Source organism: Hibiscus syriacus, unplaced genomic scaffold (assembly GCF_006381635.1).
Source record: "Hibiscus syriacus cultivar Baekdansim isolate YM2019G1 unplaced genomic scaffold, ASM638163v2 tig00110864_pilon, whole genome shotgun sequence".
Taxonomy (NCBI): domain Eukaryota; kingdom Viridiplantae; phylum Streptophyta; class Magnoliopsida; order Malvales; family Malvaceae; genus Hibiscus; species Hibiscus syriacus.
This window is the reverse complement of record NW_024062893.1, coordinates 635,822-649,947: the sequence shown is the minus strand read 5'-3', so window position 1 is coordinate 649,947 and position 14,126 is coordinate 635,822. Positions and strand designations below refer to the sequence as shown.

At 36.1% G+C, this 14,126-nt stretch overlaps 2 protein-coding genes and 1 pseudogene across 3 annotated transcripts; 2 read left to right on the top strand and 1 right to left on the bottom strand.

Annotated features, from left to right (window-relative positions):
* Positions 1–264: 264 nt before the first annotated feature.
* Positions 265–4,245, top strand: LOC120143843 (TATA box-binding protein-associated factor RNA polymerase I subunit B-like). Of its 2 annotated transcripts, XM_039158064.1 has the most exons (4): positions 265–419; positions 866–1,527; positions 2,255–3,246; positions 3,630–4,245. In XM_039158064.1, the coding sequence occupies exons 2-4, from the start codon at positions 957–959 to the stop codon at positions 4,230–4,232; spliced, it is 2,166 nt and encodes a 721-aa protein (XP_039013995.1). In that variant the 5' UTR covers positions 265–419; positions 866–956; the 3' UTR covers positions 4,233–4,245. The 2 variants fall into 2 exon arrangements, with proteins under 2 accessions (XP_039013995.1, XP_039013994.1); XM_039158063.1 differs by lacking the exon at positions 265–419 and having other exon boundaries at positions 830–1,527.
* Positions 4,246–7,988: 3,743 nt separating this feature from the next.
* On the top strand, positions 7,989–10,840 carry LOC120143851 (probable methyltransferase PMT2). Its single transcript, XM_039158074.1, has 6 exons — positions 7,989–8,634; positions 8,722–8,932; positions 9,077–9,371; positions 9,710–10,099; positions 10,221–10,298; positions 10,411–10,840. The coding sequence occupies exons 1-6, from the start codon at positions 8,005–8,007 to the stop codon at positions 10,640–10,642; spliced, it is 1,836 nt and encodes a 611-aa protein (XP_039014005.1). The 5' UTR covers positions 7,989–8,004; the 3' UTR covers positions 10,643–10,840.
* A 135-nt stretch (positions 10,841–10,975) lies between these two features.
* LOC120143789 lies at positions 10,976–13,370 on the bottom strand (annotated as a pseudogene).
* Between the last annotated feature and the right edge of the window lie 756 nt (positions 13,371–14,126).

The window sequence follows — 14,126 nt, the reverse complement described above, 5'->3', positions numbered from 1 at the left end:
AAAATTTAAAATTATGATGAGCAAAATAAGAGATGGAGTAAAGTTAAATGAGAAACGATATAATTTTCTCTAGAGTCCTCAAAACCTTCACTCAAATTATTAGAGAATAAGTTTTAGTGGTCAAATTTATAATTTACCTGGAAAATATTATTAGAAATAAAAAAAATCCTAGAGCCCTCAAAACCTTCACTCAAATTATCACATCTGCAAAACCTCTTCTTTTTTTATTGCTAAAATCATGCGAATTAGTCCCACCGCCCTATTTGAACCTGCGCTACGCCTGGCATCTGCCCGACAACCCCTTTGTCATTTGTTAAAACCCCAACCAACAACCTCTGAAATTGGTTTCTTCATGAATTCAAAACATGCTTTGACCCTCCATTAAGCCGTCTTTGCAAGTTGCCCACGCATAAAACCGAGTAAGTGAAATATGTCTTTCATTTTCACTAAATCCTCAAAGTTCTTGCTGTTCCAGGATCTAAAGTGAGGTAAAAGTTCTTCAATTCAATAGCGTGACAAAATAAAATGAGAAATATCCAGAAGAAGTCAGATTTTTCTATAAGATGTTCGATATTATGCTTCAATGTATTTTCCAGTTTTAGTTGTTCGTAGGGTTATCTTACATTCTACATTAAGAAAAAGTTGTGCTACTTTGTAATATGCGGTTTTGTTTGTTTGTTAAAATCTAATTTTCATTAAAGTAATTCAACTCCCCCCCCCCGGGTTATGCAAAGTGGTTTTATGTAAAAAAGCACCATCGTTTTTTAGTAGTTTCCATTCAATACGTTTGCTAAGGTTATAGTTTGTTAGAAACTTCTGTCAATATGCTGCTTGTTCAGAAGTTTTGTATGCGTTCTCTGTTCAGAGCAGCTCAACAGTAAAATTTGTGAACAAAGATGAAGATGCTGTAATATCCCCTGCATGTTGACAAAAGTTTACAGTCAGCCACACATCAGATGGAGGAGGATTGCTCCCAATGGACTTGCAACATGTGTGGGAATACGGGAATGGCCGATGGATCAGATGGTTATTTCTATTGCTTGAGATGTGGGTCTCAGGCTGATGACATCATTGATACGGGTGTTGCTGATGAGGATTTTATTGAAAAGGGTACACAGGGTGGTGGTGCAGTTTACTTGGCCAGCCATACTCGCCATTCTCGCCAACCTGTCATCTCAGCCCAACCGATCTCACATGTTGACCCCCAATCTCAACAATTTTGGTCCAATTTGAATCAAGATGGAATTGGAGATGGTATGGGGCCCTCGGGCACAAGTGATTTTGGCTCATACTCCATGTGTACATACAGTTATGAAGGTTATTACCAGGAGGTTAGGAACAGGTATGTGATGGGGTTGCAGATGATGATAGAAGCTCAATGTGAGGCTCTGGTGGAGAAGTTTAATGTGAAACCTTTGATTTGTGGGATAGTTGGACCTATTTGGTTGAGATTTTTGGCTAGCACTGGGATTTTTGATGACGGTTGGGCTGATGAGGCTATTCATCAGTCTGAGATTCAAAAATCAGGTATCGGCCGTTGGCTGTATCATTTTAAACAATTTCTTGTATTTACCTTTTACATGCATAACTATGAGTAGATGAATGAAAGTTGATGATGATGCTTGTTAGAGTTATAAGTACTTTGTCGGTACGGTGATATTGCTGCTTTAGTTTTCATACAATTCTGCCCTAGGTAATTAGGTTTTGATTGTTCGAGTGTTTATTTTTTATAGCTATTTATTTGCTCATTACAGATCACTGTTTCTGGGCTTTGATAATAGTTGAGGATGGTTGATGTTATTCTGCTTCTTTCCACCTTAAAATTGATGTTAGTTTTCCCCAAGTGTGGACAAAAAGTGTAAAACAGTACTAGCCATTCAATGTCAGCTGTGCCCTAAAATATAAATATTGAATAAAATATATGTGTAAGGTAAAACTGTCATCTCGAATTTGGTTGGTTCTATAGTTTCATGACATGACATTTTATTATCATTAAATTTTTGGTGGTGTGAAAGGAAAATAATTCATATAATCAAAGTTGTTTTTACTGTATAGTTTTATTTGAAAGTATGGTTTAACTATATAGTTCTACGGGAGAAATTGAAAATGTCTTATTCCCTACAATTTACATGCAAATTATAGTGTTTTTTTTAAAGTTGTTTTGTTTTCTCTCTTCTCTACCCCATTTTTGTTTGTTCTTATTGATAGTTATGTTATTTTTTGATCACCATCTGCATTTTGTCCCCGTTTTTAGGAGAAATTGAAAATTTTAAGCCATATTATCGTCACAAAGCTGAGCCTCACAACATCCACGGTCAGAGAGCATTAATGATTTGGAATAAGTATTTAAGGAAAAAGATTCCGTTATCTTGTTCTTTAGCTATTTCTTTTCTAGGATGCCATATTGCAAGGGAAGCAGTTCTTCCAACAGACTTGATAAAGTGGTCGGTTGAAGGGGAGCTTACCTATTTTGATGCTTTTGTTGAAATTGAGAAACGCATTGGACAGTCTTTGCCTCCATTTCCTTTAACTCTTAGAAGTATGTTTAGGCCTGCACATGCTTATTCTGCTCAACAGTTGGAATCATTGGCTGCTACAATTGCTCAGGGCATAGGCTTGAATTTACCCCCAGTGAATTTCTATGAAATTGCTTCAAGATATCTAAAGGAGTTGTCTATTTCAGTGGAGGAAATTCTGCCACGTGCATGCCGCATATATGAGTGGGCGATGCCTCCAGAATTATGGTTGTCAGCAAATAGTTCTGGACTTCCTACTCGTGTCAATGTGATGTCAATACTGATTGTAGCAATACGGATTCTATATGACATAAATGGACTTGGGGTGTGGGAAAAAAGCTTGTCCAGTCCTAATCCTCCTAGTAGATCTACTGAAGCCATGAGTAAGGACCCTGCAAGTAGTCCCAGAAGGGGGGACGATGCTGAAAATAGTTTTGGTTCTCCTCACAGTGTAGATGATTTGGGTACTAGTTCTACTAAAAATCCATCATCTGATCATGAATCCAAGTTTGATGCTGCTGGGCTTTTGCACAACCTTGAAGCAAGATATAATGAGATTTATAACACATATGGTGGTGTTAAATGTACAAGGGATCTCTCTAAAAGCATGCCATCATATCTACAATTCTGTAAGGATGTGGTTTTTGCTGGATCAGAACCGGCTGTAGACTTTTTTCACGAGGAGAAAACTTTAATCGACAAGCTTTGGAATTATTATCAAGAAGAAAAGGTAAGTTATAAGCTATGATTATATCTTATGTTGCAAGTATGAAAATACTTTTAAATGTGTTTTCTGCACTCCGAATCAATGGTCTAAGTCTGAGTTCTATTATGCAGTTTTAAAACAGAAGTATGTAGAAGCTACAATTGGGGATTTGTTCAGCAGCTGATGAACACTTATGTTGTTCTGGCTGAAAACAGTCCTTTTTTTTATTAGTTCCCTCTCGTTTTTGGTTCTTATTTTTTGTCCTTCCCATCACATCTAGAAGAGAACTTGTAGGTCAAATCCTTTGCTGTTCTTGATAAATGTGACAAACTTTGTGAGTGAACCAGTTTTTAAGTTAGCAAATACTACTCTTATGTTTGAATTATAATTGCTTGTGTTGATTCCAGGGTTCTCAACCGGTAGAAGGTTTGACAGAGCGAAATAGCAGTGCCGACATCATGTATAAAGCGAACAAAAAGGTCCGAGATAATGCATATCATTCTAGTCCCTCCCATGATGGAAGGACTTCTCATGAAGATATTTTGACTCAAAGACGCTCAGATGTCGACAATTCATCCATGACTTCAGAGGAGCATGAAAATCCAGAACCCAGTGACAAAGTTTCAGCAGAGACCAATGAACATAGAGCACTTAGATTGATGAAGAAAAACATGGAGGAGAACAGGTTCTGTTATATCCCACCAAGGATTAAGCTGAGGAGATTAGATTACCTTCAATATGTAAGGAAAAGAGATGAAGGCGCCATAACATATGTTGCTCATGCTGATTACTATATCCTACTCCGTGCTTGTGCCATGGTTGCCGAGGTTGACATGCGGATTATGCATGTTGGGGTACTGGGTATAGAGAGGAGATTAGATTGGATGGAAAAAAGAATCGATCACTGCTTACATCTAACTCCTAGTACTACTACATGTAAATTTTGTAGTGATGAACCAGAGCAAGCTGCAGATCATACGATTGAACTTTCAAATCCGAATGTATTATAAGTTTCTCCGGTTTACATTTCAGCTTTCAAATCAATTTCAAACTGTTAAAACTTAATGTAGCGTTTATTACTCTTGCTGAAGAAATCAAACCACTTGAACTTTGTCATCGAGACTTGTTGTGGATGGAACTCTTTGTTTGCAGTAAGAAGTCTCAATTTTGATTATATATTTAAGGCTAATGAATTAGGTGAACTTATAAAAAAATTAGGGACGAAAATATATTATCAATAAATATATAAATAAAATATATAATAATTTTAGGAAAAGGTTCTGTGGCTGTGACCGCAATGTAGCCCCTGACAATACAGGTATGCATAAATTAGTGAAAATATGGGTGTTGGAGTTGAAGTGGTATATATGGTAGGAAGAAACTGCTTGAATTGGCGAATAGCCGACTACCCGTTGTTCCTAAAGCATCACACACCGCCATAGGAAGTGGCATGAACGTTGATCCAACCACAAGGTCCACAACGACCACCATATCCATGAACGGCCGAGAGACCATTGCTACAAAAACCCACTTTCCAGCACACAAGGCTTTTAATGGCATCAGACGATATTAATTATTGGGTTTGGCATTTCTTTTTCTTTTTGAAATTGAGGAAACAATAAAAGAAATAAGTTATGAATTGGTTGGTAAATAGAAGAAAACAAAAAATTGGAGAAATGGAATTCCCAGTGACTGAGGCAAGAACGTGCGGACCACTGGCTGAAAAAATCAATCTCTGACGTATGTCTTATAAAATGACAAATTATGGCTCTGAAATTGATTCCACCCTCCACGTTCAACTTCTGCTAGTAGGTCACACATCGTACCATATATTTGTTTGAAGTTTTCCTAAACCTATAATTTCAAATCTTTTTAATACCAATCAAAACATCATGATTCACTTCCACATCTGCAGCCACTTGTTTCTTGCATAATCATACCATCTTACCTTTTTATAGTCATCTGTCACTCTATCTTCACCCTCCTCTACAACAGTTCTCATAGCTTCCTCCTCCTTGCTCATGGCGGGTCCATTTTATTTTAAAATTTCAATTATTTATCCATTTTATTGATTATATCCACTTCAAAATTTTATTTGTATTATTTCATACAATTAATTATATTGTTAATATATACATACGTTAATCTTAAAACATATCTCAAAATTCACTAGAGCTCTTAGCTCGCCATCACCTGATCCTAATCTTCTCCATCTTCTTTATCCTTTACCCATTTTGGTGACATCGGTCACTCCAACAATCTCCGTTAAAGTGGATTTATTGTTTTTCTTTTTGGGATTTTTATTGCACTCTTTAATTTTACAACTAATATTACTAAATTCTAAAGTTATATAATTGTGCCATTATAATTTAGGATCATTTCTGTATTTAGTCATACACCTTTTGTAATTTTATTTTGTTATGGAATTATTTTTTAAAGGTAATTTACATATTTAGTACCTAAATCATCAGTTTTGTTCCATTTTAGTAACTAAACTTTTAAAATTTTCAAAACCACACCTAACGTTTAGTTTTTATTTCATTTTCGTATCCCGTTAAAAACTTAATGTTAAGTTTTTGAAAAGAAATTGAAACTTTAAGTACTAAAACGGAACAAAGCAGATAGAGTAGGCACTAAGCACGTTAGGTTTTTAATGTCGAAGTACTAAAATGAAACAAAAACTAAACATTATGTATGGTTTTAAAAAAATTGAAAGTTTAAGTACTAAAACGGGCCAAAACTAATAGTTTAGGTACTAAACACGTAGTTTATCATTTTTTAAAATTATATCTAATGTTATATTTTGGTCCCTCATCATTAAAAATTAAAAAAAAATTGATATGACAATTATTTTATGTTTTAATAATGATGTGATATTATCTTATAGTGATACAATGACAATTAATCGTAATTAATTTGTTAATAATGAATCATCAAATCGAAATAAAAACATAATGTTAAGAATAATTTTAAAAGATAGTTAGATGATAAAAACAAAATTGTAAAAATAGACGAGTGATTAAATTTGTAATTTACTGTATAATTTATATAGTTAAATATTAAAGGAGATATATTATCATTATTTTAAATAAATTATAGTTAGAGGAGGGGAATGAAAATTTTGGTATGTTAAAAGGAGATAAATTATTAAGAGAGAGAGTACAAACCAAAATACAAACTATAAAAAAAGCATCTTAATAGTTTATAATTTGTTTAATTCTAATATTTCGGGTATCATAATATCTCAACAAACCAAATCAAACAAATTCAATAGTTTATAAGTTGTCGTCATATTAATATCTTTTGATCGATTTAAACTCTCAATTGTCAGGTTTTCTATCATCCTACAGACCAAAGTTGTTGCCCATCCTACACTTGTCCGCACTTAATCATCTTCATCAATCACTGCCTCTTTAAACGTAAATCTAGATCCTTCCCTCCCCGTGGGACCCATAGTCTCATTTCTCCCACTCAATCCTCACCCTCGGCAGTAGGCCCCAAACGACACGTTTTATGCACCTCGTTTTAATCTTAGGGTAAACTACACATTTAGTATATCAACTATCACTTTTGTGTCATTTTTGTCATACAACTATTTTTTATTTTAAAATTATTATATTTAATGTTACATTTTAATTTTATTTTGATCACTCATCGGTAGAAAATTAGCCGAAATGCTGAATTGTCATCATAATTTAATGCTACATCATCATTTAATTTTTTTATAATTGTGTCATGTCAATAGTTTTGTTAATTTTTTAATTGCGAATGACCAAAATGAAATCAAAATGTAACGTTAGTAGTTGGGTGACCAAAAAGAATAAAATTGATAAATGGGCCACTGAACGTATGGTTTACCCTTTAATTTAACGATGGGAGCCTATGACTCGGAATTATTTTATTAAGGTCTAATTATGTTTTAAGCCCTTCTACTATTATTAAATATGAAATTAAGTCTTTTCACTTAATTTAATCCTCTAACTTTTGTAATATTATTAACATATTGAAATTGACAACACTTTTAGTTGTTGTCATGCCAATGAGAATATATGTTTTTACTGTTATTTAAGCATACAGTCAAAATCACATAAAACTTTCAATCTAACAATATTTAATCAAATAATAAATTTATATATCAACAAAATAATTATATTTTTCTGTTTTTCTTCTAATCATTACTTCACTAGCAACAACTAGCAATATTATTATTTTGAATAGACTAATAACATTATAAATGATAAAGAGATCAAATTTCGTCAAAACAGAGAACAAAATAGAGGGACTAAAATCAAAATTAAACCGCCTACTAATAACTATAATACGACGCGACAGATGGAAAGACAAAGATGTAGGAAAAGAGTTGAGTTTTCGAAGCTTGGATGCTTTTATAGTAATCCCCATTACACAAAGTGATTCTTGCTTTAACCTTTTTCTTTGTAACGTTGTTTTACGATGATCGTTCTTCTTCGATTCTACTATAATTGAGATTTTTGAGACAGAGAGGAGTCTAGTGTTGTAACTTTTCAGTGTTTTCTCGACACGTCTCCTTCCCTTCCAAGCTCTCGAGATCCTTTTGTTTTTTTAAAGATATTCAACAACTGATTTCGTCTATTGATGTTATTGGTGAGTCATCTGACATTTTTTTCTTTAGATCCATTATGGGTTTTATTTATTTTTTAAATTACTGAATCCAGCTGTTTAGCTAGTTTGGGTTCGCTTTCTTTCTTTAGTTTTGATTGATCTGAAGAAGAAAAACTAATTTGCAGGTTATTATTTTGAAAAATGGCACTGAAAAATCCAGGTGATAGTAGAACAAGAAGTTGGGTTCAAATATTTATTATTTTTGGATTATGCTGTTTTTTCTACATATTAGGAGCTTGGCAGAGAAGTGGTTTCGGTAAAGGGGATAAAATACCTTTAGAGATAACCGATTGCAATATAATCCATTCCTTGAACTTCGAAACCCATCACGCCGGCGATGTTGGGAACGCCGATGAATCCCAAAAGCCCAAATCTTTTAAGCCATGCCCTCCTCGTTACGTCGATTACACGCCTTGCCAAGATCAGAAGCGTGCCATGACTTTCCCAAGGGACAACATGGTGTACCGGGAGAGGCATTGCCCCAGGGAGGAAGAGAAATTGCATTGTCTTGTTCCGGCACCGGAAGGATACGTCACGCCGTTTCCTTGGCCCAAGAGTCGGGACTATGTGCCTTATGCCAATGCTCCCTATAAGGCCTTGACGGTTGAGAAGGCGATTCAGAATTGGATTCAATATGAGGGTAATGTGTTTAGGTTCCCCGGTGGAGGAACGCAGTTCCCACAAGGGGCGGATAAGTATATCGATCAGCTCGCCGACGTGATTCCTATCACTAACGGGACAGTTAGGACCGCACTCGATACCGGTTGTGGGGTATGTTTATGTTGTCACGCTCTTCAAAGTTTTGTTTTTTAAGTCGATCTATTGATTTGTAATGGTAGAATGCATTTTTGTTTGTAGGTTGCAAGTTGGGGGGCATACCTTTGGAGTAGGAATGTCCTTACCATGTCATTTGCACCAAGAGATTCTCATGAAGCACAGGTTCAATTTGCTCTTGAAAGAGGTGTACCTGCTGTTATTGGTGTCCTTGGGACTATAAAGATGCCATATCCATCTAGAGCTTTTGATATGGCTCACTGTTCTCGTTGCTTGATTCCATGGGGAGCAAATGGTGAGTTGTAAACTGAAATCTGAGTGCTCTTATGTTTAAGCATAACTGGTATGGTATTTAAGTTGATTTTGGCCTTTGAGGCGTTGTTTAGTGAAGATTTTCCATAGCAAAAGTCGAGTGATTGATGGATGTGTGTGATTGCAGATGGGATGTATCTGAAGGAGGTTGATCGTGTTCTTAGACCAGGTGGTTCCTGGATACTTTCAGGTCCACCAATCAATTGGAGGAACAATTACAAAGCATGGCAGCGTCCGAAGGAGGAACTCGAGGAGGAACAACAGAGGATTGAGGATGTTGCCAAGCTCCTTTGCTGGGAAAAGAAGCATGAGAAGGGTGAAATCGCCATTTGGCAAAAGAGAGTTAATGATGATTCTTGTCGCGGTAGACAAGACGATTCTCAAGTTAATTTCTGCAAAGCCGGAGAGGCTAATGATGTCTGGTATGAGCTCTGCTTGAAACTTCTTTCAGTTCTTTATTAAGAAAATTGTTGGAATTAGTCAAATTGCAGTAAAGAACTTTGCCTCTGCTTTGACAGTGTTTAATGATTTGGATGCTAATCATCTTCACACCAATTTATGCGTATCATAGTTAATCTTGTTAATTGTGATAGAAATTGTCCCAACAGTGCAACCAATTAAAGTTCGAATCTGCAGATCATGTCTCATGACTTGTAGCCTGTATTTTCAGACATATTTACATTTTATGTTGCCAGTAATTAATTCTTTTTGATCTGGAATTTCATTTTATATAGTCATCTTCTCTTGTGGTGGTGGCTAGGTACAAGAAAATGGATGAGTGCATTACTCCCTATCCAGATGTTAGTAGTCCAGATGAAGTTGCCGGAGGGGAACTTAAGCCATTCCCGGAGAGGTTATATGCTGTCCCTCCTAGGATTGCTAGTGGAAGTGTACCCAGAGTTTCTGTCGAGATGTATCAAGATGACAATAATAATTGGAAGAAACATGTCAGTGCGTATAAGAAAATCAATCGACTTATCGTCTCCGGAAGGTATCGTAATATTTTGGATATGAATGCCGGGTTGGGAGGATTTGCTGCAGCTCTCGACTCTCCAAAATTGTGGGTTATGAATGTGATGCCAACAATAGCAGAGAAAGATACCCTGGGTGTCATATATGAGAGAGGATTAATCGGCATCTATCACGACTGGTAAGGACTCTTAACAATGAATCATGAGTTTGCCTGGCTATGGTTATGCTCGAAGGTTTGGGTCTTATAATACAATTGCTTACATTACGTGACTTGTTCGTTTTGTCGATGTTCGGTTCAGGTGTGAGGCGTTCTCCACATACCCAAGGACATATGATCTCATACATGCACATGGCCTATTCAGTTTGTACAAGGACAAGTAAGTATCCACTAATTACCTATTCTTTGGTATGAGCTTACCATTGATAGGACTATTTGGCATTCTGTTTCTTAACCTCAACTTGTATACATTTATTGAAATGTATGCACAGATGTAATATAGAGGACATTCTACTGGAGATAGACCGAATTCTGCGTCCCAAAGGTGCAGTTATATTCCGTGATGAAGTTGACATTCTAATTAAAGTGAAGAAGGTAACAGCAGGGATGAGGTGGGTCACTAAGATGGTAGACCATGAAGATGGTCTCTTGGTCCCTGAGAAGGTATTGGTTGCCGTTAAGCAATACTGGACAGTGGGGGGAAACACGACATTCGCGGAGTGAGCTGAAGGGGATGGTAAGTTGGTGGTGTGAATTTATGATTTCCAGTCTGAAAGTTTTTGCCAGCAGGATAATTTCAGTGTAGGAGATTGTGAACTATGGATCAGTCATTTGTATTAATTTATTTACAGACAGCTATGAAAGCTATAACTACAAAGTTCTATGATTGTTGAATTAATCCTATTTTTTGTTATAGTCAAATCACCTCCTATAGATTTATCTTAGGACGAGTAAAGGAAAATTGTATAAATTCCATGAAAAATTGAAAATAATAAAAACTACCCACCTATGAGTTGGCAAGCTAATGCAAATCTGGACTCCACAAGTACCAAAAAATCTGGGAATATTATACAAGTCTATTGATTGTAATGCAATTAGAACATCAGCCAACATTCAACATGACAACTGCCTTCCACAACTTATTTCCCTCCATTTTAAACACAATTCCAAGAAAAATTAAGGACGGTGAAAGAACATCCATATAGCTAATGCTTTCATAGAAAAAGCTTCCACAAACTCTAATCCAAACGTGCTTTGCTACTTCAAATTATTAAACCTATTCCTGTGTGTGTTACTTGCTGCAACATCGAAAGACAAATGGAATGGAATGAACTTTGAATGAAGTTCATAAAAGGGATGAGATATCCTATCAATAAAACTTCTATTGGAACAAGGGGAAATTACCTTTAGCAAGAATCCAAACTTGTGTGTTGGAGGAGAAACCAATCATGTAAACCTCAGAAAAATCCATCTCCTAGCATCCCATCACCGCACAATTATACACAAAGTTACCCGATTGCTTTCTGGCTAGTAGGCCTGTAAACGAACCGAACGCACACGAACGGAAGTATGTTCATCTACGTTCATTTAATAAATAAACGAACAAATTTTTTTTGTTCATGTTCGTTCATCAAGGAATATAGCTTGTTCATATTCGTTCATTTAAATGATAAACGAACATAAACGAACACAAACGAACGAATATAAACGAACATAATAAATGAACATAAACGAACACAATAAACGAACAAAACAAACACAAAAAAACAAACACAAAAAAACAAACTTAATCAAACACAACAAATGAATGTAAAAAAAGTAAACAAGAATAACAACTTAAAATTCATTAATATAACCTGCAACTTTAGAATTAATTTGTTCGAATACGACAAAAATATACATAAATCATAAATAAACTATATGAACATAATAAAGTCTTAAAGTTAATTTGTTCAACAAAACAATCTTCTTGAAATCCAAACAACTTCAATAATCTTCGCAACATATTCAACTCGCCCTCTGTTCGAACATAAACGAACATAAATGAACAAACATAAATGAACATAAATGAATGAACACAAACGAACATATAATCGAACGTTCACGAACGTACTAGACCTTTGTTCGTATTCGTTCATTTAATTAAACGAACGCAAAATCTTATTTATGTTCGTTCATTTAATAAACAAACGAATATAAACGAACTTCCGGCCGCACGATTCATGAACGGTTCGCTGAACGTTCAGTTCATTTACAGGCCTACTGGCTAGTAAGTTCAATTGTAGAGGCCCTTTGCTCGGAAACCATGAATTGAGCTCTATAAAACTTCCACCTGAGGCGGTAGGACCACTGATCACTATAAGGCGATCACCGCATGCTCTGAACGCAAGATTTTCTTGCCTTATCATACTTCCTTACTACCATGTTAGCATGACCGGCAGCATAAAGTTCGTTGTTTACGACTGCAACCAGAGGGGGTGCCCCAGTTGCCGCAGGCATCTCAGCTTCCCCATCCGTCCCACTCCTTCGAGGAGACATGTTAGGAATACGAGTCCACTTTTTTAACTCTAAATCATACTCCTCCCCACAAGTGAGAACCGTAGCATCATTCCCCACTCCACCAGTTCCCCCAAGTACATAGAATTTCTTATCCATAAATACCCCACTACACATCTTCCTCGGGGTATTCATGCTTGGGAGTGTCTCCCACCTCTTGAGTCACGGAATTGTACGTTTCTGCAGAGCTCAGAATATTACCCTGAGAATCACAACCACCAACTATTATCGCAATCTCTCCAAGACTTGCTGATCCAAACAAGCACTTGGAGAATTCATACAGGTTCCAAAAGTCCAAGAGTTAGTCAAAATACTATATCTATATATCACTTGAGAAGTCACTTCCCAAATACAGCAACTCAATTCCCACGGCCAAGGATTCCTTGTCCGAATAAGTGAAACAGTCATCGGGAGGCATCCTTGGTAAATGCATCCACTTGTGCTGAATCGGATCAAATGCCTCCCATTGAAGGAGGTCACAAGAAAAGTAAACCCAATGTTCAGCAACACCCTTCTGCCTCCTTGACTTATAGATCTCTCCGCTCCTAATTATGGATCGAAAACTCCGATTCAACAATGCAATGGAACCATAATAGGATCTTGAGCACCTAATTAAACAATTGATGGAGTTGTCTCTCCCGATTGATTGGATTAACACATCCGAATCCAAACAACAATCATATTGCCTACCATCGTCAATGGAAGAATCATCAGAGGAGAGCTTAGACAACTTGGTTTCTGGACAACAATAATCGGATTTGACAATTTCCAGTGGACGCTTCCCATTGTAAGACCAATTGGTTTCCCAATTGGTTTCTTGTTGGCAGGAGCTTGGCAAGACCAAAAACGACTCGCGGGATCGATCCTCCAATATCTCTTCGCTCCCCTCCCAATTTCAAATGAGAAGATCCCCTAACATAATAACAACGGGAATTTTCAAATCACTGTAGGAGCCGCATGTTTGCAATTCAACCTATTCAAGAACTAAAGAAATAAATAATTGAAAATTCAAAACCATAAAGAAAAATTAAATCTAATTAAAACCAAACAGAAAATTGAATTAAATAAAAAGAAAATCCAACTTTATTTAAAGAAAAAAAAACAGAGCTTATCGGTTATGGGGAAAATGACAAACATGAAATAACAGAAGGATCTTTTTTTTTCAAAAGAAGAGACATGACAATCAAAGAAGCTGAACAAAAAGAGGTACCAGATCTAACAATTTCAAAGAATATAAACATGAACACGAACCGATGGGGAAATAACTCCAAGATTCAAAAGAAGACAAGATTGATAAATAAAGAAGCGAATCTCAGTAGAGCAAAACAAAGCGAATAAAAACTCAAACATAAAAATGAATAAGTGAGAGAGAAGCCTAAGAAACAGTAATAAGAATAATGTAGTGAGAGAGTTACCGTTTGGGGTTATGTCATTATCCTCTACATATGCTATACAGCCTGTTTATCCTTTGGATTCTCGATGCAAATCACAGCCAGGGTGCTTTGGTTTTAGCTTTGCCACCATCTCTCTTTAAAACCTCAGCTCGCCTCTCTCTCTTCAAACTTCCTCTCCCCTTCCCTAACTCCCCCGATTGTAGATAAATAAATAAACATATTATACCGCTATTTTGCCGGAATAATGCATACGGGGA